Source organism: Ochotona curzoniae, unplaced genomic scaffold (genome assembly GCF_017591425.1).
Source record: "Ochotona curzoniae isolate NIBS_2020 unplaced genomic scaffold, NIBS_Ocur_1.0 scaffold_4505, whole genome shotgun sequence".
Classification (NCBI taxonomy): domain Eukaryota; kingdom Metazoa; phylum Chordata; class Mammalia; order Lagomorpha; family Ochotonidae; genus Ochotona; species Ochotona curzoniae.
Genome location: NW_024467118.1, coordinates 1,904,903 through 1,931,872, shown reverse-complemented (window position 1 = coordinate 1,931,872; position 26,970 = coordinate 1,904,903). Strand labels below are relative to the sequence as shown.

Sequence of the window (26,970 nt, the reverse complement as noted above, 5' to 3'; positions counted from 1 at the left end):
CTCCAGGCAAGTGCTTGGTGAGCCTGGGCGTGTGGGTGCAGATGGACGCAGCTGGGGGCAGAGGGAGGGACTTATCTCAGTGGCAGGAGACGCTTGGCTCCCACGTGCAGGTCTCCCAGCACTCATGTCTCTGCGGTCTTTGTGCAGGTCCCTGCCGCCCCTGGGCTGTCAGACCTCAGAGCTGAGGGCAGGAACGTGTGGCTGACTGGATGTCCCCAAGTCGCCTTGAAGGGGGTGACACCTTCCCCGGACTCCAGGGTTGGCCGCCGGGCTGTGTGTGCACTCTGGCTGAGGTCAGGGAAGAGTGGACCCCAGGGGCACTGGAACATGACAGCGATGCAGCCCTGGCTGTGAGCCTGTGCGTGTGTGCAGGCGTGCATGTGGGGGCGTCTGCCACGCTCTGATTTCTCCCGGGCACTGTGACTGGATGTGGGAAGGCACCCCCCACCCCGTTGTTCCTGTCTGCCTTTGGAGGCACAGCCGCTGCCAAGCACAGGTCTGAGAGGGACTCGGGGCTGGGTGGGTCCTCGTGAGATTTTGAATGCGTGGTGTCTGCCTGTGGTGCCCGAGGAGGCCTCTGGGCCGGTGCAGCTGGCGCCTTCACAGGCCCGAGCAGTCTCAGCCAGGTCTGAGCCTCTGCAGGTGCAGGGTATCCCGCGCCCGGGGGCCAAGGATGCACGGCTTGTGTCTGGCAGGGCACAGTGCTGATGAGTAGGTCCTTTGCTGGCAGTTGTGAACCATAGAACAGGAGGAAGGTGGCTGCCAAGCACGTGGCCTCTTTCCATACGGGAGGCCAGGAGAACCGTTCTTCACCTATTCCAGCATCCCCACGGGAAGGCAGCATCAGATATGGGGAGGAAACCCCAGGCTAGGCAGGTGGCCATAGTCCTGGCCTCACCGGTCCCTCTGAGGGTTCCCTGAGGAAGTGGGCAGGCTCCGTGGATGGGCACCTCGCATTCCCAGTGCTCAGCTGTGGCTGGGGACAGCACTTGGCAGCATTCCCCAGAGGCTGCTCCTTCCCAGGGAGCTGAGGGCTTATGGGAACCTCCAGGGGCTGGTACAGGCCACGGTCACTCCAAAACATGCGTGCTCATGGAGCATCTGGGGTGGGCGTGGTTTGGAGTGGAACCTGCAGCCAGCTTGCTGCCTGTGGCCCTCCAAGCTGCCCTTGCCCATGAGAGGGAGTGCCCCCTCCATGCCCCTCTGGTGTGCCCAGGGACACGGCTGTTAGCTGCTGTTGCATTGCCCGGCCTGACAGGGACGGGAGGTAAATACGTTGCCGATGTTTCTTGGTACCCCATCTTCCAAGTGCCACGTTGAAGCTCTGGAAGTTTGTTCCAGAAAGCTGAGCCCGTGTGTTGCTGTCTTCTCATTGCCTATCATGACGTCTCACTCTTTGTGTGTATTGTAAAGATTTATTTTATTTGATAGGCAGAGAGAGAGAGAGAAAGGACTTTTACACACTGGTTCACTCTCTAAATGGCCACAACAGCTGGAGCTGAGCCAAGTTGAAGCCAGGAGCCAGAAGCTTCCTCTGGGTCTCCCATGCTGGTGTAAGGGCTCAAGGACCTGGGCCATCTTCCTTTTACTCACATTGGTTTGGAAGTACTCTGTCTAGCGGGAGCTTAGATGATTCAGTGGAGAGTTTTCTCTAAAAAGCTATGAATTAGCCTCACAGCACGGCTTTAGCTGCATCCCTTCCTGCAGGAGAGGCTGTGCTTCCTTTTCCCTTCTGTTCAGGGTATTCTCTGGTTTCCTGAGTGATCGGCTTATCTGGGGCTTTGCTGTCTGTCAGATACTTGAGGTTTCCTGGAGTCCTGTCTGTGACTGATTGTTGGTGCGGCTCCATTCTGATCAGCACTCATCCCTGTTGTGCTGAGACGTGGGCCTATGCTGTGGTTCAGCCTGCACTTGCAGAGGGCGTGTACTCTGTCAGGTGTTACTGTCGGGTGGCATGGGTGGACAGGGCGACTCGAGTGAATGGTTGGCTTCTCCAGCTGTAGTGGGTGAGCCTCAGCTGCAGTGGGTGAGCCCCGGGTGCAGTGGGTGAGCTCCAGCTGCAGTGGGTGAGCCCCAGGTGCAGTGGGTGAGCCCCGGCTGCAGTGGGTGAGCCCCGGGTGCAGTGGGTGAGCTCCAGCTGCAGTGGGTGAGCCCCAGGTGCAGTGGGTGAGCCCCAGGTGCAGTGGGTTAGCCCCGGCTGCAGTGGGTGAGCCCCGGCTGCAGTGGGTGAGCCCCAGGTGCAGTGGGTGAGCTGCGGCTGCAGTGGGTGAGTCCCGGCTGCAGTGGGTGAGCTCCGGCTGCAGTGGGTGAGCTCCAGCTGCAGTGGGTGAGCCCCAGGTGCAATGGGTGAGCCCCGGGTGCAGTGGGTGAGCCCCAGCTGCAGTGGGTGAGCCCCGGCTGCAGTGGGTGAGCCCCAGGTGCAGTGGGTGAGCTCCGGCTGCAGTGGGTGAGCCCCGGGTGCAGTGGGTGAGCCCCGGGTGCAGTGGGTGAGTCCCGGCTGCAGTGGGTGAGTCCCGGCTGCAGTGGGTGAGCCCCAGGTGCAGTGGGTGAGCTCCGGCTGCAGTGGGTGAGCCCCAGGTGCAGTGGGTGAGCTGTGTTTCCCCTTTCATGTTGATCGTGTTTTGCTCCATGTGCTTGGGGCCATGTTGTTTGGCGTGGACACATGTATGCTTGCGCTGTCTTCCTGGTAGGCTGACTTCCTCTGCTTCAGTGTTTCTTCTCCAAGGAGGTATAACCCGTTCCTCTTGCTGTGGGTTCAGGCGTGTCCTGTGTCTTACCGTCCCCAAGATATGTGAGTTCATGGAGAGTCCCACATGGTCAGGGAGCACCCCAGGCCTGGTCTCCCCTCACGGCCAGTGCCTGATGTGGCCAGCACAGACCTCGTGCCAGGGCATGGTCAGGGAGCACCCCAGGCCTGGTCTCCGCTCATGGCCAGCGCCTGACACAGCTGGCACAGGCACCTCAGGCCTGGTCTCTGCTCACGGTCAGCACAGGCCTCGTGCCAGGGCATGGTCAGAGAGCACCTCAGGCCTGGTTACTCCTCACGGCCAGTGCCTGACACGGTCACGAAAGGCCATGTGCCTGGGTGTACCTCGATGCTGGGTGAAGTCATGGCTTAGAGCACTGTGACACTGACTGTGGTTGTTTCAAAAATACACTGCTTTCGACAGCCAGGACCTGGTCCGTATGGATGTAGTGTGTGTGGTCAGGAGCCTGTCCAGGGGACGGTGTTCTGGGATCCTGCTCGGGGTCACCTGTCCGAGGGTCCCTCTCCCCTCCTGGTCTTTCTGCTCCTGTTGTCCTGCTGAGTTTCATGTTAGTGTCCTTGGGGGTCTTTACACGAGCTATGCCCGTGTCAGATGATTGGATAAGAACCTGGGCATTCTGCTGGGCCACCACGGCCTGCCTTGGGGAGGCCTGCATTCCTGCATCCTGGAGTGGAGGGCATGGCACCCAGGGAGTTGAGTCCGATCTTGGCCATGCTGAAAACCTCTCCCTACCCTTTGCTGCTGAGGGGCGTGGGGGACACTGGTGGTTCTGGGCATGTGGCACACCATGTAGTGGGCAGATTAATCTCGTAAGACTGAGTATGAGAAGCCCTATGCGAGGACCAGGAACTCCAGTGGGGTCTCCTGTGGGCAGCAGGGCCCAAATGCCCGAGTCACCACCTGCTGCCATCCCAGGTACGTCTGTAAGAAGCTAATTTGAAGTGGAGCAGTCAGGACTTGAACCAGCGTTCTCATGTGGGGTGCTGGTGCTGTGAAAATCACCTTAACCTAGTGGCTCAGTCTTCGCCTTGCATCTGCCAGGATCCCATATGGGCACTGGTTTATGTCCCAGCGGCTCCACTTCCCGTCCAGCTCCCTGCCTGTGGCCTGGGAGAGCAGTTGAGGACGGCCCAAAGCCTTGGGACTCTGCACCCACGTGGGAGACTCAGAGGCTCCTGGCTTTGGATTGGCTCAGCTCCAGCTGCTGTGGCCACTTGGGGAGCGAACCCGTGGATGGAGGATCTTTCTCTGTCTCTTCTTCTGTTTGTGTATCTGCCTTTCCAATGAAAAAAATAGTTTTTAAAATACAAACAAGAAGCTTAACCACAGTGCCACAGATCCAGCCTCTGTGTATGTGTTTACAACAAGTGGCCTTCTACTGGTTCTTAACATTTACTATGAAGGCCTGGGGCTGGGCCAGAGCCTGGAGTCTGGATCTAAGCCCCGATGTCCTCATGGGCATGACCATGGTCCATGCATGAAAGCCATGACCACGCATGAGCAGATGGCTGCAGTGAGGTGCTGGGACGCCTGGTGTGGGCTGTGGGTGCGGAAAGCACTAAGGACTCATTCCACCCTGTGTATTCACTGCGTGGGCTTTGGCAAAGTGCGCTGTCAGGTCCCACGGGCTCCCCGTGGTAGAGGCGCCTTGGGGTCTTCTCCTTGGGATGCATACGTGCTGTGGACACACACGGGGCCCTTTGTGCATGCGCTGCAGCATGGGGAACCGGCTTTGACCGTGTACCTGTCCCATGGGCTGCTCACTTGGTGGGCTGGAAATGCCCGGGCCAGGCTGATGGCTCCAGCGTGCAGTGCCATGTGTGATGAAGCCGAGGCCCACGTCCCTGGCAGCACCTGTGCCCTCCACCCGCTGCTGTGGGTCACTGAAGGCCGCTCCATCTAGGGGGCACTTCAGGGGTCTCTGCATTCCTTGTTGGGGAATTCTACAAACCTTCATTCCCCTTGCCTTTTGGTCAAGGTATCCAGATGCATGGAGGCCTCACACCTGGCGTCTGCCCACATACACCATGGCTGCACACACAGTGCCTGCTCACACACACCATGACCTCACACCTGGCGTCTGCCCACATGCAGCATGGCCGCACGCCTGGCCTCTGCCCACACGCACCATGGCTTCACGCCTGGCGCCTGCCCACACACACCATGGCCTCACACCTGGCGTCTGCCCACATGCACCATGGCTGCACACACAGTGCCTGCTCACACGCACCATGACCTCACACCTGGCGTCTGCCCACATGCAGCATGGCCGCACGCCTGGCCTCTGCCCACACACACCATGGCCTCACGCACAGTGCCTGCCCACACACACCATGGCCTCACTCCTGGCCTCTGCCCACACGCACCATGGCCTCACGCACAGTGCCTGCCCACATGCACCATGGTCTCACCTCGCTGTCCCACGCATGGCATCTGTAGGTGGGGCTCGCTGCAGGCTCTGTAATGCCACTGGTGCCCCGGAGACCTCACATAGGCTGGGAGCTGAGACCTGGCCCTGGCTTGCCCGTGTTGGGGGCACAGGGAGCCAGTCACTGAGGCAGCACTACTGCCTCCCGGGGCACATGTGAGCTTGTGGCATGGGGAGCCCGAGGTGGGACCCCCGAGATAGGGCCTGCCTCCTCACTGTTTGAAGGGAATTTGTGTCCAGGATTGCTTCACGTTGCCATGAGGGGTGTCCTGGGAGTGAGATATTTCCTCAGATGAATGTTGAAGCCGCAGGAAGTCGCCCTAGGTCACGTCCACCTTTCCTGGTTGCACCCTCTGCTCTGCCGTGGCCGTGAGCTCGGAGCCTGGCAGGGACAGGACCGGGAACCCCCAGGCTCTTGCCCCCCATCTGCCTCAGCCTGGGAGGACTCCTGGGAGGGCAGGGAGGAGCAGACGCTAATGAAGGCAGGAAGCTGGCTTAGCTGGCGTAGGAGCAGGAGCAGCCTGGGAGATGTGTGGGCGGCTGCAGAGTGGGGGCAGGGGCGCTGCACAGCAGGTGCAGGCCCAAGGGGTACTGGGGTCCCCAGAGTTAGCTGTCTCCTTTGGAGCAGGCGTGCAGGGAGCTGTGGATCCCAGGGTCTGATGCCCTCGCTTTGGGGCTCCGAGAGTGGAGGAGGGCCGGAGGGCGGGTGCTGTAAGGTTAGGGTTCATGTTCAGAACCAGAAATGTACAGATCAGAGTTCAGCTTTAAAGAGCCAGGCAGTTGCTGGGAGCCGTCCCGCGTGCCCGCCTCCTGACCACACTTTGTCCTTGACCCCCAGCCACCCTGGTCTTTGTGCTGCCCCACCACACAGCGGATCCTCCCTGCAGGTACAGGGGGACACGGCTGCTCTAGCCCTTGGGGCTTCTTACCTTGGTGGTTCCTAGGTTCCCCCCACTCTTCCCAGAGCTGAGTGTTGGAGGCCCAGTGGCCACTTGACTGCTCGCTTTGGCTGGTGTCATGCTGGCCCTGGGTTAGTCAGCTTGGGCTGCCATCAAGAAATGGGCTACTTGGGCCCCACGCGTGGGTCTGCCCCTCTCACGGCGCGGCACATTTGTGCTGCCAGCTGCCTTCTCATCAGTCCAGTGTGTGTCTAAGATGGGTCCCTTTCTCCTGCAGCAGCACCAGCTCTGTGAGGGACGGGACGCCCGAGTGCCTCCCAAAGCTGTTACCCCAAGTCCATCTGGTGGGGGATCTGGGCCTGGGGGCGTGGCCTTCCATCCTGACTCTGCCTCCACACAAGGTTCACTGAGCCCCCCAAGGCTCCACCCTGAGGGGCTAACTTAGGGGCGTCTGTTGCTAAGAATGGCTGCGTTCCCATCATGCCCCATATGAGCTGCGTCACTGGGCTGGCCTTGATGTATGCGTCGTACATGGAAGCATTCTACTGGTCCTTCACATTGCTGGTGCCAGCACATCCAGCTCCGGGCCAGCCGAGCCTTGTGCCCACCCACCTAGCACGTCCAGCCCTGGGCCAGCCCAGTCTCTGGTGCCCACCCACCCAGCATGTCCAGCTCTGGGCGAGCCCAGCCTCTGGTGGCCACCCACCCAGCACGTCCAGCCCCAGGCCAGCCCAGTCTCTGGTGTCCACCCAGCTGTGCACACTGCAGTGCCAGGTGCCCAGCTGCAGCTGGCACTCTGAAGGTGTGCCCAGGGGAACTGCTGCTGCTGCAGACATGGGCTTTATGTAAGCTGCCTCTCCCCTGCAGGCTCTAAAAATACCCGGCGTGCTGGCAGCCAGCCCTGGTCCTCTGGCCTTTGCCGCTGCCGTCAGAGCGGCGTGTTGAGTGCGGCTTCGCTTCGGCCCTAAGTGGACGCCTTGCTGTCGGCATCAATGGATCTGGGATTAAAATCAGGTCAACAGGCCTGAAAATGAACAGCTCCTTAACCCAGCCTCTGCAGCCATTTAAAAGGCGCCACCTCAAGCGGCCTGCGACCCAGGGAGCTCCACTCACGCAGGATCCTACCCCCCGCAGCCAGCCTCCTGCAGCAGGAGGTGAGAGGGAGGGCCAGAGCCCTGCACCAGGGGCAGGGCAGTGATGCTGACGGCTGCCCCGTGGTGACACCCAGGGAGGCGTGGTTGCGATGCACCCTCCCCATGGTTTCTTATTTCAGCTGACTTCCCGTGAGGTGGGCAATTATCTTGTTAAAGAGTCCTGCCGGGGACCAGATATTAGCGCTGCACCCAGTGGGTAGGCAGGTGGTGCTTTCTGTGGGAGCTCACGGGCCCTCCCCACCCCTTCCCCTCCCCAAGCACGGCCTGCCAGCAGACAAGGGGACTGAAGCTGAGACCCCAGAATGCCTAGCAGGATGTCAGAGGGGAGGGTCATGTCCCTCACCTGACCCTGTCCCTCCCTGACCCTGCGGTGTGAGAAGGGGGTCGGACACCGGCAGCCTTCCCCTCGTCCCCTCCCGAGTGTTCCTCCACATAGAGATGTGGCCTGACCACGGGCAGCAACCTGTGGGGTGCGGGTGACCACACGGACCCCTGGCCCTTGTCACAGAGCCCTGGTCAGCCTCAGCTTGTAGGTCAGTGAAGCTCCCCCTCTCTGCTGGCACAGGCTGCCACGGGCCAGGAGACCCTGACACTGTCTCATGTCCATTCCTTGCACCGTGAGCATCTGCCCTCGGCGTCCCTTGAAGCCTCAAAGGACAGCCCCATGGCCCATGGGGGAGCCGGGAGCAGCCGTCCACTCCTGCAGGGCTGCGTCCCTGGCAGGTGCAAGCCATGGGGCAAGGGCAGTGGAGCCAGCGGCCCCTTTGCTGAGGCCGTGGCCTCGGCTGTGGGCTGAGTGGTTTAACGTACAGACAGTGGGGCACCGAGTGGCATGCTGCTGGGTTGGGGCTCATCTCAGGGATGGGGTGGAGGTGCCATGGGGCTGTGGATGGGCGGGCAGCAGGAGGGGACGGAGCCTCCTCTGGCAGTGAGGTCGGAAGCCACAGATGCAGCCTTTGGGACAAGCCGGAGCCTGAACTCGGTGAGGGTGTGGGGTCAGGTCAGCTCCCTGTCAGGTCTCCGTGGTGAGACCCAAGACCCAGGGGGTCATTGACCCATGGTCACGCAGAGGCTGGGGACGGACAGTGTGAGGGCTGGTCGAGTCGGGGTTGGCTTGGCAGTGTGGGCTCCCCCTCCCCGGCCCCCTCCCCTGTCCCTGCCCCACTCCCCCTTCCCCTCCCCCAGCTCCACAGCAGTCTGTTTTCCAGGGAGTTCGTGATTTGGCTGGCAGCCGGCAGTTTTCTCTGAGTTCAGGCGTCTCCTTGTTTCCTTATTTGATGAGATGCTTGCCCCCTCCCTGTGCCTCTGACAGTCTGCCTCAGCAAAGGATGCACCCCAGAACGGAAGTTCAGAGTCTGGGGGGCAGGGAGGGGATGGTGACTTCAGCACCCCTGGGCTCGCCCTTGCAGAGGGGTGGTGACAAGCCAGTGTCAGTGTTTGACACTGCTCAGGACATCAGGTACCTGGGTTTGAGTCCCGGCTGCACTCTTGGAGGTAACAGGCGGGGGCTCAAGTCCTTGGGTGGGGTCCCCTGGTTGTGGCCTGGCCAGCCCCTGCTGTGGTGGCAACTGGGGAGAGAACCAGCAAGAAAAGAGATCCCCACGAGTCTCTTTATATCTGCTGTTTAAATCAACAGCACTGTTGATCAACTCTCAGGGGCAGTAACAGTTGGGAGTGTGTCTGGAGGATGGGGAGCTGGCGGTAGACACCATGGGGGAGCAGGGTGCTGGGCCTGGGTCTCTGTGCTGTACTGGAGGCAGGGGGGCTCTGGGCAGGTCCCTTGCCTGCGCAGGGTTGCAGATGCCGGCACTGGGGGCAGGCCCACCCCAACCTCTTCTGGAAGGCGGGAAGCCTGGAGCAGGGCTGGGCGACACTGGGTGAATGCATCTTCTCAGGTAGAACAGCGGGAGGCTGAGGCGCTTTGCAGGGGAGGTCTCTGCAGCCACTGGCTGACCCCTTGTGGCTGGGGGTAACTCCAGGGTCCCCAGGCTGGACTCTGTCACAGCCTCGGGCTCCGTCCTGGCCCCAGCCACCCCGGAGGTGGTCAGCTCTGCAGGGGGACACCCAGTCTCCAGCTCAGGGGCACTCAGGGCAGCTGCAGGGCCCTGGCCTGTCTGGAGGGGCAGGGAGGTTGGCCATCAGAGCACAGCATTGTCCATCGGGTGCTGCTGCCAGAGGGATGCCTAGAGTGGGTCTATCAGTGCCAGCTGTGAGTCTGATGCCTTGGGGAGCAGGGACTTCCTGCCAGGGATCTGTGTGCCCAGGCTGTTCTCAGTCAGACCCAGTCATGGCCCCACAGGGACCTGAGTCTGCCCCCTCTATGTCCAGTCATGGTGTGGCTGGGATGCTGCCCTGCTTCCTACAGCTCACAGGCAAAGAACTTCATACGCTGCTGCACGGTCCAGCGCCATCTGGTCACCCCACCGTGGTGCCCTGTGGTCTTCCCAGGGGTATCCGTGGGAGTTGGCGTGTGGAGGGCAGGATGTCTGTGTGCTGGCCGGGGGCACTGTAAGCATCCTGTGCTGGTGTGGATTGGGGGCCCCGCTCACATGCCCCCAGAGGACCAGCCATACTCCCCTGGTTTCCATGGTGACGCAAGCCTCCCCTTTCGACTGCTCTCAGGAGGGATTATAAATTGATGATTTCCCTCCTGGGTCCATGTCTGCCTCGCTGTGCTTCCAGATTCTGGTGTCTTGGTGAGCTGCTGCTGGTTATGGATCAAGAGGAAAAAGAAGGAATGAGTCACAGCCAAGCATTCCTGAGGGTGGCCCTGGTCACGGGGAGCTGGCACCGCTGCAGGCCCCTGAGGCTGGCCCTGGTCACGGGGAGCTGGCACCGCTGTGGGCCCCTGAGGCTGGCCCTGGTCACGGGGAGCTGGCACCGCTGCAGGCCCCTGAGGCTGGCCCTGGTCACGGGGAGCTGGCACCGCTGCAGGCCCCTGAGGCTGGCCCTGGTCACGGGGAGCTGGCACTGCTGTGGGCCGCTGAGGGTGGCCCTGGTCACGGGGCCTCTTGGGGCCTGCGCTTCATGCTTCTGTCAGTAGTAGGTGAGCCGAGCTGCCGGGCATCCACAGAGCCGAGGGACCCAGAGCCTGGCCCAGGGCCTCAGCTGCCTGTGGGTCCCTGTGCATGGCCAGCTGCTGTGTGCACCAGCCTTTCCGTCCCTGAGCCGCAGCCTGCACACCTGTGAGCCGGCTGTGGTGATGGTGACGCACTTGTGTGCCGGCAGAGCGTGTGGGGCTGGCCACAGCAGTGGGCCCACTGTGGAAGGTGGCGTGGATGGCCACAGCTGAGTGTATGTGCGGCTGGCCTGGGGCTCTGGGCCTCGTGGGCCAGGGGTAAAGCAAGCACACGTGCCTTTTGTTGCAGAATCTGCCAGTGAGGGTTAGTTTGCTGTAGACACACATGTGTGGATACACACACAGCATCCTCCTTGGATGTCCAGAGGCGGGGCTCTTTCTCTCTCTCTGTCTGTCTGTCTCTCTCTCTCACACACACTCACACACACACACATATACACACACAACGTCCTCCCTGGGTGTCCAGAGGCGGGGTTCTCTCTCTCTGTCTGTCTGTCTCTCTCTCTCACACACACTCACACACACACACACATAAACACACACAGTGTCCTCCCTGGGTGTCCAGAGGCGGGGTTCTCTCTCTCTGTCTGTCTGTCTCTCTCTCTCACACACACTCACACACACACACACATAAACACACACGGTGTCCTCCCTGGGTGTCCAGAGGCGGGGTTCTCTCTCTCTGTCTGTCTGTCTCTCTCTTTCTCTCTCTCTCTCACACACACACACACTGCGTCCTCCCTGGATGTCCAGAGGCGAGGCTCTCTCTGTCTCTCTCTCTCTCTGTCTCTGTCTGTCTGTCTCTCTCTCTCTCTCTCACACACACACACACACACACTGCGTCCTCCCTGGATGTCCAGAGGCGAGGCTCTCTCTGTCTCTCTCACACACACATCTTACTCTCTGGGTGTCCTGACGATGGAGTCTGTCTCTCTCGCACTGCGATGTGGGGTGCCGACACTCCTTGTGGCATCTTAGCAACCGTGCCAAACACCCATACCCACGGACACACATTCGGAAGTCGCTGTGAGAAATGAGCAATTAAGTGAGAAATTAAGCAACTGAGGCTCAGGGTGCCTGCAGCCCTCTGGGGGTCCCAGCCCACAGCCTATCTGGGGGTCCCAGACTATAGCCTGTCTCGGGGTCAGGGTGCCCACAACCTGTCTCGGGGTCCCAGCCTGCAACCTGTCTCGGGGTCCCAAAACAGCCCATCTCGGGGTTGCAGCCCATCTTGTTTCCCAGCACACAGCTTGTCTCAGGGTCTCAGCCCGCAGTCCGTCTTGGGGCCCCAGCCCACAGCCCATCTCAGGGTCCCAGCCCGCAGTCCGTCTTGGGGCCCCAGCACACAGCCCGTCTCAGGGTCCCAGCCCACAGCCTCCCCTGGGGCCATCTTTGCCAGAGCGAGCTTGGGCTAGATGGGGGGTGCTGGCACCTGCTCATGGTGGCTGCACTGTGGCCCTGAGCTACAAGCTGGTCAGGAAGACCACATGGAAAGGGCCCCAGGCTGGAGCTGTCAGGGAATGTGAAATGCGCTCTGGACAGTAGGCTGGGGACAGAGGGGGCCTGTTATGATGCCATGCTGCAGGCACCCCAGCCGCTCTGTGTTGGGCACGGAGCTGGAGGAAGCCACACACCAGGGAGTGTCTGCTGGCCAGCTATGAGGACACATCCCCGGGGGGCAGGGAACCAGGGAGGAGTGGGAGGGGAAAGGGTACCCAGCTCCTGCCTGCTTCAGAAAGGGCCCCACCCGAGCTGGAGACACCCCAAGGGCTTCCTGGAAGAGGTGACACATGGGCAGGACCCGGGAGAAGGGTTACCAGCTGGGGGTGCTGGAGGGAGGGGTCCCAGGCGTCCAGGGTTTATCCTGAGGCTGCCACTGGGGACAACGGCTGTGGGTCTATGGGGGACCAGCGGAATGCTGCCTCAGTGTCAGGCCCCACTGCCAGGAGCGCTTATGTTTCTCAGGTCCCTGGGGTGCTGTGAGCAAGGCCATAGCCAGAGGTGGGGGGCTATAGCCAGGGTCAGCCTTGGCCATGAGCGGCGCATGCTGGGGTGGCTGTGTCAGCCAACTGCACACGTGCACACACACGCTCACACATGTGACAGTCCGCACACACGCTCACACACACGTGCACGGCTCTCTGTCTGCTGAGGCCTGGCCCTCCTCCTGCCTTCCTGTCCCCGCAGGATCCCCCTGCTCCAGGGAGTGGCTCTGTTCCTGGGCATGGCAGAGCCGGTCTCAGCACAGTGAAAGAGCCTCACTTGGTTTTGTGTCATCTCTGCCTCTTCATGCTCGCCGCGCAGACTGGCTGCTGGTTTCCCCACTTGTCCTAATCACAGGGAAGGGGAGAGGGTGGAGCGGTCCCAGGCCTGGGCGCAAAGTTTGCAGAGTGAGCCCTCGGGCGGGGTGGGGGGCTGCCAGCGCTGTGGCCCCAAGTTAACCAGGCATAGGCCACACCCGCCTGGGGATTCCCATGGCAGCAGGAGTGTCAGGCCAGCTACGGGGACCAGGGGCCAGTGATGTGTAGTCTGATAGAGGCGCCGGCGCTTGTGGCCACGGGGCGGTGGGCTGCACCACTCTCCTTCCCGCCAGGGCTGCAGGTGCGTCCCTGACGGTCAGCCAGGCCCACTCCGCCGCCTCTGCATGTCCTGTGTGCTTCCCCAGCGGCCGTGGGGCTGACACAGCGATGGCTCGGTCAGGCAGGCCCCGAGAGTGTGGTGGGCAGCCCGTGGGGGGTACAGGGGTGTGTCCTGCCAGGGCCTCGAGCCTCCTCACTCTGAGTCCTGCTCTCCTGAGGACACGAGTGACAGCTCAGCTCTTGTCTCGGCTGGGGTAGACGGCCCCCTCCTCAGGTGCCTGGCCAGACACCCCAGGCACTGGCACAGGGCCCACTGGCTTTGCTGTTCCTGGGCCACCTTTGCCAAATGACCAGTTCGGCACTGGATTGGAGTGATTCCCGCCAGATGGCAGCTGTAGCAGAACCTCACGGAGTGCCCCACCCCCACTTGCAAGCAGCGGTTCCTTAGGGGACTGTCCTCATGGGTGTCCCTCTCGGCGAGCCCCGAAGTCGGCCTGCTGACCTCTGCCTTTTCCTGCCCTCTGACCCCACAGGTGATCTTGATTCTGACGAAGTACTACCACGCAGACATGGGGAAGGTTCTGGAAAGTTCTCTGTGGCGGTGAGTCAGCCCACTGTGGGCCTTTCTCTGTCCCTACCCCCACGAGCACCACGGCTTCTCTGTGTCGGGGTCCTTCCCGGTGTGACCTGGGTGTGGTCCGAGGCTGCTGGGGACCTCGCAGAGGAGGGGACGTGGGTGGTAAGTGGAGGGGCCGTGGCCCTGTCTTGAGCAGCCCTGGCCTCTCACCCGTGGAACAACCTGGTGCTGCTGAGCGGAGTGTCAGCCCATCTCCGTCGTGCGGGTTCTTTGCCCGTCCCTGCCCCCATTCCCGTACCCACCTGGCCTGGCTTTGCTCACAGCACTGGCAGGGCCCGAGTCAGCTCAGCAGGGCTACAGCCCTTCCCCGCTGCCTGAGCCTGTGTCTCCACTTCACACCTCATCTGTCCTCATGGCTGGGCACCTGGCCTGTGCCAAGCCGGAGGGGGCAGGCTCCTGGCTCCCTGCAGGGGCACGCAGACCCTCCGAGCAGTGCCCTGTGTTGGCAGCAGGTGCTGCTGGAGCGAAGGAGGGACTGTGCGTGGAAGGGGGCAGTGTCCATGTCTGAGCAGTGCCTGCGTCTGGGCAGTGTCTGTGTATGGTTAGTGCCTGTCCGTGTCCGGGTAGTGCCTGGGTCTGGGCAGTGTCTGTGCATGGTTAGTGCCTGTCTGTGTCCGGGTAGAGCCCGCGTCTGGGCAGTGCCCGCATCTGGGCAGTGTCTGTGCATGGATAGTGCCTGTCTGTGTCCGGGTAGTGCCCGGCTCTGGGCAGTGCCCGCGTCTGGGCAGTGTCTGTGTATGGTTAGTGCCTGTCTGTGTCTGGGTAGTACCCGCGTCTGGGCAGTGTCTGTGTATGGTTAGTGCCTGTCTGTGTCCGGGTAGTGCCCGGGTCTGGGCAGTGGTGTTCCTCAACTATTTCTGCGCCCTGTGCTTTAATGTGTGCCTGCTGTATACAGGGTTTTCTGCCCCCAGGAAGGTGGATGTTGCTCTCTTGGGAGTACTGTTTGTTGTCTCCCAGCTGCAAAGCGTCTGGCCCAGAGCTGAAATTCTCATGTTTCCAGGGCACAAAGCTCCCTGGGATCTGGTGGGAAGGCAGGTTCTGGCCCTCAGATCCGGAGCCCGACACTGCATTCTGATGGGCTAGCTCCAAGAGGACCGGATGAGGCCAGTCTGTGACCCCACTTGGAGGAACAAGCCTGGTGGTCTGTCAGGCCTCACCCCTGACCTTCATGTCCCCTTGCTCAGGCCAGGGCCACTAGGAGGCCCCCTGACAGTTGGGTCCCCAGTGGCCAGTGAGGCCCAGGCCTGCTCTCGGGAAGTCCGGGGGGCTGGTGCGCAGTAGCAGGGTCCCTGGCAAAGGTACACCAGAGTCGCTTGGAAAAACCCACCTCAGGGCTGAGTTGTGGCACAGTTCGTTATGCTGCCGCCCCTGCTGCCAGCATCCCATGTGGTGCACAGGTTCAAGTCCTGGCTGCTGTGCTGTCACCTGGAGCAGCAGATGATGGCCACCCAGGCCATCCGGTGGAGTTTGTGGCTCTCTTGGCTGTGACCAGCCCGGCCATCTAGGGAGTGAACCAGTGGCTGGGAGAGCTGCCTCGTTCTGTCATGCTGCCTTTCAGGTAACTGAACCTCGAGAAGGGAGGATGGCAGGAAGGTGGAGCTCCCTGGGAGACCAGGGGGAGATGGGCTCCATGGTCCCCAAAGCCTCCAGGTGCCCTGCCAACTGGAAGCAGTCTGGAGGGAGCCTGGGACTCTGCCGTTCTGATGGGGAGCTGTGAGGTTGCTGGTCTGCATACTGCGCTCTGAGTGCCTGAGATGGGGCTGGTTAGGGATGTAGCAGAGGAACAGGTGCTCAGGCCACAGCCCCCGCTAGCCCAGTGCCCCCTGGTGCTCCCTCCTGCCAGCCCAGAGTCCCCTGGTGCTCCCTCCTGCCAGCCCGGTCCCCCCTGGTGCTCCCTCCTGCCAGCCCAGTGCCCCCTGGTGCTCCCTCCTGCCAGCCCAGTGCTCCCTGATGCTCCCTCCTGCCAGCCCAGTGCCCCCTGGTGCTCACTCCTGCCAGCCCAGTGCCCTCTGGTGCTCCCTCCTTCCAGCCCAGTGCCCCCTGGTGCCTGCTTCTATGCCCGTCTCTGCCCCACTCATTTTCTTTGTTCCTCCTTACTGTTCAGCCTTGACCACGCCCAATCTGGCTCCTGTGTGGGTTCGTGCGTTGCTGCAGCTGCCTGCCTGGCACTGTTCGGGAACTGACCTTCACTCCTGTCCAAGGAGGCCTCCAAGATGGTCTCCATCACTCTGTCACTGATGTGCAGGAGCTCTGATTGGTGTTGGCCCACCCCCACCACTTTGCTGAAACTTACTCTGGCTGAGGACACGCATCTGTCAGGCTACCCTGGGCACTTGGGGCCCAGAGCTGACCACAGATCTGGAATAAGAGATGCATGTTGGGCACTGGGTGGGTACAGGTGGGTGGATGGACAGAGAGGCATGTGGGCAGACTGATGGTGTGGGTGGAGAGATGGATCAGGGAATGGGTGCATGGATGGATAGAGAAAGATGGGTGGGTGAATGGATGGATGGGTGGATGGATGGATGTGTGGATAGATGGATGGATGAGTGGGTGGGTGGGTGGGAGGGTGGATGGATGAATGGGTGGGTGGGTGGGTAGATAGGTGGATAGATGGATGAGTAGATAGGTGGATGGATGAATGGATGTGTGGATGGTGGATGGGTGAGTTTGTGGATGGATGTGTGGATGGATGGATGGATGGGTGGGTGGATGGATGGATGGATGAATGGATGTGTGGATGGTGGATGGGTGGATGGCCAATGAGGAATGAGTGGAAGAGCAGGCAGGTGGAGGGAAGGTGGTGTGGTCTGAGGGAAGCACTGCTGGCCTGGAAGACCCTTTGTGGGTCATTGCCTGCGCTCTGGCAGAGTAAGAGGGCTGGGAGGGTTCTGAGCTGGAGAGAAGGCTGGCACCAGCCATTTACCATGCCCCACCTCTGCAGCTGTGACGCGTGCCAAGTAGGAGTGATGTAGGGCCAGCCCTACCCCACTGTACAGCACAGCGTTATAATGCAACAGTGCTCAGGCAACATCCATTGGCTGTGGATGAACACACGTCTGCTTCCGCTGCTGTTGAACTGGTCTCAGGACCGCTGGTGGCTGGCCCGGCTGCCCTGGATGGTCTGTGTGCCACCCAGTGTCTGCAGTGAACAGCCATGGTAAGGGGCTCTGCGCAGGCCCCTCCTCCAGGCCCCAGGCTGTCTGGGAGCTCAGGCTGTCACATGCCATGTCTTCTGACTCAGATGTCCTGTATATCCTGGCCCTGTGCGTCTGCTCCGGTGGTCTCCCGGGCAGTCCTCATGCCCCCGATTCCTGCCGTTTGTCTGACCTTTTTATGACTTCCACTGCTCCATTGTGAGTGTGGCCCGGGTGCCAGGATGCCAGGGTGCTTGGCAGGTTTGGTCCCTGCCTCGTTGAGGTCTTAGAATATGGTTGTGAAGGTGGTAGCGCTGGCTTTGTGAGACAAGCCGCCCCATGCGTGGTGGTGGGTTAGTGGTGCTGATGCCGCCTCGTGCCTGGAGAGGCCGTGTTTGGGGGGCTTCACACAGGTGTGGGGTCAGACCCCCAGGCTGCTAGCTGCGGGCTCAGGTCCATCACTGGGATCTGCTCTGAGCTCTGAGCTGACAGGAGCAGGACACAGGCCAGAGAGCATGTTCCTCTTGTGTGGCGCACAGGCTGCAGTGCCCGGCTGGGCACGCAAGCATGGCCGATAGCTGATGCCCAGACGCACACACCCCGAACACTGGGCAGTGCTGAGAGTTTGCAGCCATGGTTCAATGCGAAAGCAGAGGAGGTGACCCCGAAAGCCAGGAACCTTGGAGAGTCGGCCTCACAGCCTGGGCTAGTGATGGGCGCTGTGTGGCATCCTGTGTCCAGGTGGCCTCTGGTGGAGGGTGTGTGCCCTGCTGCTTCCAGGCCTGCTCCTTGGCTGCCCTCCTGGGCAACTGGGGCTGGTCTGTAGAGGGAGCCACTACCGCCCTTGGAGCTCAGCTGGCACAGCCCTCGTGGCCCCCGTGCCCGCAGCAGGCGCTGGGGTCTTTGCCTGCCTTCCAGTGCCCACTGGGCTCGGCAGCATCTGCGTTCTCACGCCCGCGGTCTGTCTTGTTTGCTCTCTCGTCACCATGGAGACCTGAGTTTGATTTAAACAAGACGCAGAGCAGAGCAGGATGACAAAGCTTTTGTAAATAATTCCTGGTGGATCAGCCATTGGAGGAGGTCAGGCTCCGAGACAGGCGTGGGGTAACTGAGCGGTCAGGGGATCCCTAGGGCCCCAGCTCTGCTGCCGCCCCATGCGCCTGACCTTGCCTGGGTTCCTGCTCAGGGCCCTGACACCTGACCACGTGAGCCTCCGTCCTCTCTGACCTCCCTTCCCTCTCCTTTCTAACCTTTCTCTCCCACCCAGCCATCTACCCACCTGCTCACCCACACGCCCACCCAGCCATCTACACCTGCTCACCCACACGCCCACCCGGCCATCTACCCACTCACTCTTGCTTCCTCCCTTCATCTTCCCGGCTCTGCCCTGCCCATGCTGGTTGCTGCCTCCCATCTCCTCATCAACCATCTAGTCTTCAGGCCCTGGGCTGGAGTAAGCTCTGGTAACCGACACTCAGGACCCCAAGCTTTGTGGGGGACACACAGACAAGGAGACAGCCAGTGACCGTGGTGTGACGAGGCTGAGGGACCCAACCTCTGATACAGGAGGCGTAATCAGGGTAGCCTGCCTGGAGGAAGACTGATTTGGTGCCTTCCATGCTGTTCCCTCCTCATGCTACCTACCCCGCCCCAGCCTACCCAGACCACCCACCCCTACACAGCTCAGCCCCAGCCTGGCCTGCCACTCCTGACCCCTGGTGACCCTGGGAGCTGGCCCCGCAGACTCCTGAGCTGTGACGTAGTCCGTGACCATCCTCAGAGTTTGGGGAACTGTAAGATGCACGAAAACCACGCCCTGTGTCCAGCCTGCCGCCCGCGTTTAAGGCTGTTCATAGCAGATTCGTGCTCCCAGTGGTCTCTTTAAGGAACAAATATGTGCGCGGTGTCTGTGTGCAGAGCCCCGGCGGAATGAAGCGTTAGGCGTTTCTAAGCTCCTTCCTATTTGTACAGATAGTTTTTTCAGTAAAGATTTATTTTGATGTTTGAAAGGCCTAGAGACAGAAAGGTCCTCCATTTACCGTCTCACTGTACGTGCGGCTCCCACGGCCAGAGCAGGGCCAGGCAGCAGGCAGACCGCATCCAGCCCCCAGCGAGGGGGCAGCTTCCCTGAGCCTGACAATGCCGCCAGCGCTCACAGACACGATGAGGCTAAAGCACCGGGGCTTGTTAGGGGAAAGGCACTTCTTACAGGAGGCAGAGAGGCCGGAATCAAAGCTGGGACAGGCTCTGAGGCTGCAGGCGCCACGGCTAATGGGCTTCACGGCAGGTGCTCTGGGGCGAGGGCCATGGTGGGATTTTGAAGTTGCCCCGTGGCAGGCTGCCTGGCTGCCGTCAGATCTGCACATGGCTTCTAAGGACAGGCTTTTTATTAATTTTTTTTTAAAAGCTTGCGATTTCTTTTTTCGGCTTCCCCAATTAGCCCTTTTCCTGTCTGCTGCCTCAAGGTCGCAGCTAAAGGGAGAGAGGCAGGCGGATCATGGAGAAGCTGTGCAGGTTGCTTCTCTCGGCTTCCACAGTTAACCCTTCAGTGGCTCTGCCTCACTCCCACGTGAGGGGAGATGCCTGAGCCCTGTGCCATCTTCCCCAGGTGGAGGGCCTACGCCTGAGCCCTGGGGCCATCTTCCGCTGCCCTCCCAGGGGCGTTTTTGGGGAGCTGGCTGGGAATTGGAGCTGCTGGGGCGCCGTCTGGCTCTGAGTTCCGGGGTGCTGGCCTTGCAGGCGGCCTGACACTGGCCCCGCAGGGCTGTGTGTAATACCATGCAGCCTGCCCAGCCTGCTCTGCTTCCGCAGGTGGGGCTGCTTTGGGTTTCCTGTGTGCACAGGTCCCCTCACCTCTGGCCGCCTCTAGGAGAGGCCCCTGCATCCTGGACGCTGACAATGGGCAGGTGGCTATGGCAGGGCTGGCTGGGAGGGGGCAGTGTCTGGGTTCAGAACCTCAGGAACAGGAAGGCTGTGCGGGGCTGGGTGGGCACCTGCTTGTTTTTCCATCCGAGAGAGGCCTCTGACCGTGCTGGGCCAGTCATTGTCTAGTATGCAGGGGTCTGCTCTGGCTGGGCCCATGTGTGTGTGTGGCGAGGCATGACTGGGCCCGGGGCAGGGCCCGGGGCAGGGCTCTGGGCAGGAGTAGGAGCTGGCCAGGCAGAGGGTCAGGTGCAGTGGAGGAGTGGCACCCAGCCAGGCTGGCACGCAGGGCACGGTGGCATCTCAGCACTGCTGTCATGATGACCACGGTGCCAGCAGTTCCGGAGGTAAGGTGGGCATCCACGTGGGGTGTCGCAGCATGGAGGCTAGACTCCACCCGAGCTGTACTCCTCCTGGGGTTCCTGTTCTGTCTGCATCCGTGTCTCCAGGTTTTGGGAGGAAGGAAGGGGCGAGCTGAGGGAGGCGGCGCTGAGACCGGCAGGGCAGGGACAGCATCTGGGAAGACACTGCCCCTGCTGGCCTTTGGGCCAGGCTCAGTGCTGTGTGTGCCCTGCTCATGCCATACAGACACACACACTCCTGGGGACATGACCCACATGGGGACACACATGGGAACACACACAAGATGACACATACATACAGACTCGGCCGTCAGAGCCAGCCTCCTGCTTTCTTCATTAAAGCCGCACTCCTCCCTGAGCCTGCTCCTCTGGCAGGGGCCGGGGGCAGCGCAGGCAGCCCTGCTCTGACTTCTGTTAGGTAACAGCTCTTGCCTGAGCCCGTGTAGAAGCCATGTGTGCAGGCCGAGAGGCGTTCAGAGCTGTGCTGAGGCTGGGGGCATGGGTCCCGGCCCTGCCACCCCCAAGCCCTCCTCCTGAGCCAGCATGGGCATTGTGGGATCGTGGGGCTGGATGCCCAGCACTGCCCAGTCCCCATGATCCCGGGCCAGCTGGGCTGTCTCAGCAGTGCTTAGAAGGGACCTGTTCCCACCCGGGATCAGCCAAGGCAGACCTGGCAACCACCAGAGGGATCCAGGCAGTGAGTGGGTGCTGCTCTTCCTAAGTGTACCCCTTGACCCTGGATCCCACTCCTGTTTATGCTGGCTGCAGGTCCCTTGCAGGCATGGAGAGCACAGGAATGGCGCCTGACCCCAGAGGGCTCCTGGAAGCTGCGGGCCTGGGCGGGCTGGGAGGGGCCATTCCTGGGGATAGGAGGTGAGCAGGAAGAGGAGAGTGGACAATTAGTGGATGGTGAAAGGTGCCCATCCTGCCCTCAGTGCCCACATTGCTGGGCACCTACCAGGCACTCCCAACCGCTCTGCCCGCTTTGGGCACTGTGGGCTGGAGACACCTGCACCTGAGCCACAACCCTCCCCCTCTGCCTGCTTTCCTGTCTGTCTTGCTTCTGAGTTTTCCGGGCACTTGACCAGGTTCATGATGGCCACGAAGGGTCTATGGGTGGCACTGGTGGCACTGGTGGCTCTGCGAAGTGCCCTGAATATGGATGTAGGACAAACACTTTCAGGCTAGCTAATCTGGGTTTCCTGTAGAGGGGCAGGATTGAGGAGCTGTGGGCCGGGTCAGGCTGGCAGGTCTGTCCTGCTTGGGGGGTGGCCAGCCCCACCCACTGCCCTTCCAGATTGTACCACAAGTCCTGGGCTACCCCTACTCCAAAGAAGACCTGAAACCCCAAAGAAACAGGGCTGGACTCTGCCTCTGGCTCAAGGCTCCTCCCCCTTGAGCCACACCCTCCTGGCCCAGGCCGGAGCCCAGGCCTCTGGCCACTGCCCCAGGATGGCACCCAAGTCATGGCCAGAATGTGTGTGACAGGAGAGGTGGGGAGGGGTGTGCCCATCTGCCTGGGTCAACCGGCCCTGAGACAAAGCCCTCTGGCCCACCCACGCAGGGTGCTGCCTCCACGGGGTCTGTGCTCTGTGTGCTGGGAGGGCTCTCCTGGATCCCTCGGGCTGGCTGCTGCCTGGGCTGGACAGACCTGCTCTGCCGTCCCTGCCTCTCCCAGAAACCTGCCCCAGTCCCCCATGGCTCTTGCACTGCGTGGGAGGCAGCCAAGGGCTGGGAGAGGGGGTGCTCCTGGGGCCCGTGTGTGTGTGTATTGCTGGGACCCAGGGCCCCACCAGCCCCAGGAGGAGGAGGGGGGCTGGGCAGTGCCAGGTATGCTGTTTCATGGCCAGGATGAGGGGCCTGTGTGTGAGTAGCTGGCACTGGGCTGGCATGCTCTGTGGAGACCCTGCTGTGGTAGCTTTGGACTAGGGAAGGGCCCGGGGGCAGGAGTGGCATCGCAGGGTTGAGGGTCCTACAAGGAAGCCCAGCAGCAGTGGGGGAACCTCTGAGGTGACCCCTGGGGAGGCTGGGTGGGTTCTGGGTCGAGTGTGGCATCTCTGAGGCTTCTGTGTTTCCTGTCACCTGGAGTTGCACTTCCACGCCAGTCTTGTCTCACCCCGGGCACCTTGTAGATTGCGTGGTCTTCAGACCATCCTGACACAGTCACGTGGGGCCAGCCAACGTGAGGAGTCAGTAAACTTGGACTGGGGGTGTCCGTAGGCCCAGGTTGATGGCTGGAGCCCAGGAGCTGAGCTGTGGCCCCTTGGCAAGAGTCTTCCATCCCACTGTGCACCGAGCCAGGCCTGGGAGGGTCTCCCCGGCAGGCCTGCCCTCCCAGCCACCCCTGACGTGGGGGGCTCACACATGTGTAGCCCCTGAGCCTGCGCTGGCACAAGCTTACAGCAGGCGTCACACTCGGGGCCTCCCCACAGAAAGACCGCACTGCATGAGAGGTGGCCATAGCCAGCAGCTACAGCAGACCGGGTCTCAGGGGACTCGGGAGGCTGGGTGGCACAGCCTCTCACTAAGAAAAAGCAAGGCAGACGCACTGGGAGAAGCCAGTTTATAAGTGCTGGTACCAGAAGTGCGTGGGGAGGGGCGGTCCCAGGGGCTTCTGGAGTCATCCCCACTGCCCTGGGAGACGCATGCGCGCCTCCTATTCCACAGATGGAAAAGCTGAGGCTCTGGCTCTCCTAGTCCCCCACCCATCCCCTGGGTTATCCCCAAGGCTCCCACGGGCACCTGACTGCTCCGTGTCAGGTCCCCGAGTCTGTGTGGCAGTTAGGCGGGATTCGGGGTGCCCCCAGGGTGGGCTGAGACAGTCCAGGCCTGCTCTGAAGCCTGAACCCCGGAAAAGTGCGGAGGTACCCACATCCTAGAGCACCTCGGGGTGGGTGGGTGGCAGCCCGGGGACCCCGGGGGATGGAGCTCTGAGCTCTCGGTCCAGCGGTGTGAAGATGCCCGAAGGTTTCTGTGTTGGCGTTCAAGAGGCTGTCTTGGCTGGGGTGCACACGGGCGAGATCCCGGCCTTCAAAGACAGGAGCGGCAAAGCTGCGCGGCCCCACGCATCCGACGGCACAGAGATCTTCAGGTTGGAGCCTCAGGTTCTCATCTGTGAAATGGGCACGGGTCCATGGTCCTAGGGGTCCCTGTACATGCTGGGCGTTGGGCGCTTCCCTGTGGAGAAGGGTGCCTTCCTCCACACGAGGCGCTCGCAGTGCCGTGTGGCATTGCACATTTCTGCTGCTTCAAGGCTCCTGCACCAAAAGCGGGGGCCCAGCACACACTGGTCGGTGCCGAGCAGCGGGGCCCTGGGGGCGTGGCAGGCTCCCAGCTGGTTGCACACGGCCACGGGGTCCATTACGGCCTTGAGGCTCTGCAGGAAGACGGGCTGGTACTGCGTGACGAAGCGGTTGCACTGCAGTGTGTAGGGCAGTGGCAGGATGCTGCAGCCGCCCTTGAAGGCCATGAGGATGTCACGCTGCGTGCTCCGCAGCTCCAGGTTCTGGGCGCTCACTCTCAGCAGCCGCCTGCACCCCCTGCAGAAGCTTCCCTGGCCCTCCTCCTCTTCCTCTCTGCGTGGTGACAGGGACAGGGTGGCTCGGACCCACCGGTGTCGGGTGCATAGCCGGATGGCCGTGCATACCCTCTCCGGGGTGATTCCGGCCACCAGCTGCACCAGGGAGGGGCTGTAGTTGTCCACGAAGGTGACACACTGCTGGACCATGGAGGAGGGCAGCAGAAGGCACATCCGCTCCAGGGCGTGCCTGATGGCGGCCTCGGTGTTGTTGGATAGGAGCCAGTGGTCCAGCTCTTGGACCACGTCCTGGCACACCTCGCAGGTCAGGCCAGCTACCATCTGCACCTCGCTCTTCATGCTGGGCAGCACCAGCTCCAGGGAGGGGTCCCCTTGAGCCAGTGGTGATGGGGCAGGTCCGCTCAGGTCCTCGCAGAAGCCCCCGGTTTGGCAGACAGCCCGTGGCGGTAGGAGCTTCAGGGCCTGCTCAGCGGGGATGAGGACTTGGTGGAGGTAGTTCCGGCACAGGGGCCCCAGGCCAGGACCCAGGGGCTCACACTGCCCCGGGGCGTCCACCTCCGCCAGTGACAGGTTGGCCCTGAGTGTGTCCCGCAGCCGGGAGACCAGCTGGATGCAGTCTTGGCACACAGTGCCCCCACGTACCTGTGGCGGGTGGAACCTGAGAGCTCCATTGGCCGGGAATGGAGCCACCAGCTCGGCTGCTGCCTCCTTGGGGAGCGGCCCCGGGGCAGCCAGGTGCCTCTGCAGCGGCTCGCAGAGGACGAGCCCGGCACACACCTGTGCCGGGGTTGCGGCAGGGGCCCCGTCGAGCATGCTCAGGACAGCCGAGCCGTGGGTCTTCACCATCTGCTTGCAGCTGTCTGAAGACTCCTGGCTGCGAAGCCACTCACAGGTCTTTGTCATCGAAGCCAGGATGTCGGCCCCTGTGGGCTCGGGTTCCAGCCCACCGGTGGTGGCAGCCACCACAGCCTGACATACAGTGCATGGCAGCGACTTGGCCAAGGGCTTGTTCCAGACGGTGCTTCGGCAGTGTCCCACGGCCCCACAGCTGACTGCTGTGTGCAGGTCCCGGCACCACACGGCAGAGCCCTGGGCACATTGAGGGGAGCCCACAGTGGGGCTGCCTATGGCAGCCGTGAGCAGGCTGGGCAGGAGGAGCAGGGCACAGAGCATGCTGCCCGGGGACCCGGCAACTTGGGTGCTGTGCCCGCAGGAGGCGGGCTCCTGCTATAAACCCCACTGCTGCCCAGGCAGGCGCGGCTGGGTGCCCCGCCTCCCGGTTCCTCCAGTTCCTCCCTCCGTCCTGGCCCCCGGCCCGCCCCCACCCAGTCTCGGCCTCCTTGCCTGCCAGCACCGCCCTGCCCGCTCTTGCACTGCATGAAGTCTCACTAGATCATCAAAGCCTGCCAAGTGTCTAGCTGTCACTCAGCTCCCCGGCCCTCCCCCACGAAGTGCTTCTGGACCCTTTGCCTGGGTCCCTGGTCCTCCCTGGGCTGTGGGGGATTCTGGGGTACCCTGCCTGTCACTCCCTGTCCCCCGGGAGGGTTCTGCTGGTCACCCCTGGTCTTTGCCGCAGGAGTGGGTGAACACAGACTCGAAGCTGTAAGTTCCTAACTCGGCCCTCCCAGCTCCCTACTTTCTGAGTGGATCCTGAGGCTGGTCGACAGGGGGGCTGTGCCGTGCAGGGGAGGGGGGCTCAGGCAGCTGCTTGAAGGTCAAGTTCCCAGCCCCACCAGTGTCTTTGTTGGGGACCACTCCCATCGCAGCGAGCGAGCATGGGCTGGTCACGAGTGGGTGGCATGTCAGGCATTTGTTCCTTCCCATGTCACTTGTTGTTTTTCTTCTCCTTACTTAGTTTTTGAATTGGTTGTTGGGCAAGAGCTGCTGGGCCGCGACGGGTAGGTGTCCGCAGCAGCTGCATGCCACGGGTGCTGGGAGAGTCCAGATCGGCCTCGCCTCTACCTGCTGCTACAGGGCCCTCCTGGTGGGAGGGGACAGGATGGATGGGGGCCCCACTGGTTCCCCCAGAATCCCCTGCATGCCTGGGAGGGTGTGAACCACGCGTGGGTGTTCTCGGGCAGTCCCCGTCTCTCTGTCCAGCAGGAATACGCGGCCAGCCATGTGTGTGGTCAGGCAGCCAGGGCTTCCGCTGGCCTGCTGGTGTGGGGAGAATGTAGAGAATTGGGGTGTCTGACCTCTTGGGAGCCTTCCGGACATTTTGGTTCTTGGGTCCCGGTCAGGGGCCAGCAATGGGTCTGGGCTGTCCCGGCTGCTCTCCATTTCCTGCACACAGGTGGGGCTCTGGCAGGATCCCTGCCACACACTGACTGCCTACCTGTCTGCTGTCAGCACAGCTTGGGTGCTGGCCCCGTGGTGGGAATGGTGGGAATGAATGGCCCCTCCTGGTCCTTCCAACATGCTGTCCTGGGCGTCCCCCCGATGGCCTCCTAGGCCAGCACCTTCCTGGTCCCCCCGCCAGCAGGTGAGGACCCTCTGTGTCCTGGTAGCTTTGGTTTGGGGTGGGGTGGGGTGTTCTGACCCGGGGTACACATGGGTTGCACGGAAACCCCCTTCCCCCAGCTGCCCGCTCATATCCCCAGTGGCCCTTCTCAGGTTCCTGGTCCCCACTTCTCACACTTGGGGTTTGCTGGAACAGCTGTCTCATCATCAGAGACTGCATGGGAGCTGCCAGCATGGGAGAGCCCAGGGCAGGGCCTGGGAGGTTGCCTCCCCTGGTTCACCAGCCCAGAGCCCAGCCATCTGCAAATTCTTCGTTCAGCACCCCTCTCCCTCCCGGGAAGGGCTGGGGCGACGGTCCCTGCAACTGGGGCCTCCGTGGCCTGAGCTTGGGCGCGTCTGAAGGCTGCTGGTGGGGGAGGGGTCAGGGTCTGCTCATCCTGCTGGGACTTGGGGTGAAGCCGGATGCTCAGGTTTTCTATCAGGGCCAGGAGACAACTGCATTTTATTTTAATTCCTCTTTTCTGGAAAGATCTGGAAGAGTTAGAGAGAGGCAAATATTCCATCCACTGGTTCACAATGCAGATGGTGGGTGTGATGGCTGGAGAAGGACCAGTTCCAAGCTGGAGCCTTCCTCAGGGTCCCCTGTGAGTGGTCAGGGGCTGTCATCCACTGCTTTCCCAGGCACTTAGGCAGGGAGCTGGATCGGCAGTGAAGTAGCCTGGACTCGAACTGGTGCCCATGTGGGATGCCAGCACCACATGTGGCGTCTTCGTCGGCTACCCCACGGCGCCGGCCCCTGATCTGTATTTCTAGCCTGGGAAGGAAGGTGAAGCTGTGCTGGGGACTCTGCCCAGTGTGCCATGCCGTCTCCAGCCCTGCCGTCTATCCATCTGCACACAGCTGTGTGTGCCGCTTGTCTGTTCTTATCCCCTGGGGACAGGCTGGTCCTGTGCCCAGGTCCTTCCCCAACCCAGCAGGAGTTGGAATGTCCAGCCACACACTTGTGC

The 26,970-nt window shown here is 61.9% G+C and overlaps 2 protein-coding genes across 2 annotated transcripts in view; one reads left to right on the top strand and one right to left on the bottom strand.

Moving 5' to 3' along the window:
- SORCS2 (sortilin related VPS10 domain containing receptor 2) overlaps positions 1-26,970 on the top strand; it is a 136,914-nt gene that overhangs the window by 42,582 nt on the left and 67,362 nt on the right. Inside the window, exon 2 of the mRNA XM_040966090.1 lies at positions 13,441-13,508. Coding sequence (XP_040822024.1) covers positions 13,441-13,508 — 68 coding nt within the window. The remainder of the gene's footprint in view (positions 1-13,440; positions 13,509-26,970) is intronic.
- Positions 23,105-24,676, bottom strand: PSAPL1 (prosaposin like 1). Its single transcript, XM_040966297.1, has one exon. It carries the CDS (start codon positions 24,674-24,676, stop codon positions 23,105-23,107), a length of 1,572 nt encoding a protein of 523 aa, XP_040822231.1.

What these genes read in the sequence shown, in the direction of transcription:
- PSAPL1 (XM_040966297.1), bottom strand. Translation starts at nt 24,676, where the DNA reads ATGCTCTGTGCCCTGCTCCTCCTGCCCAGCCTGCTCACGGCTGCCATA.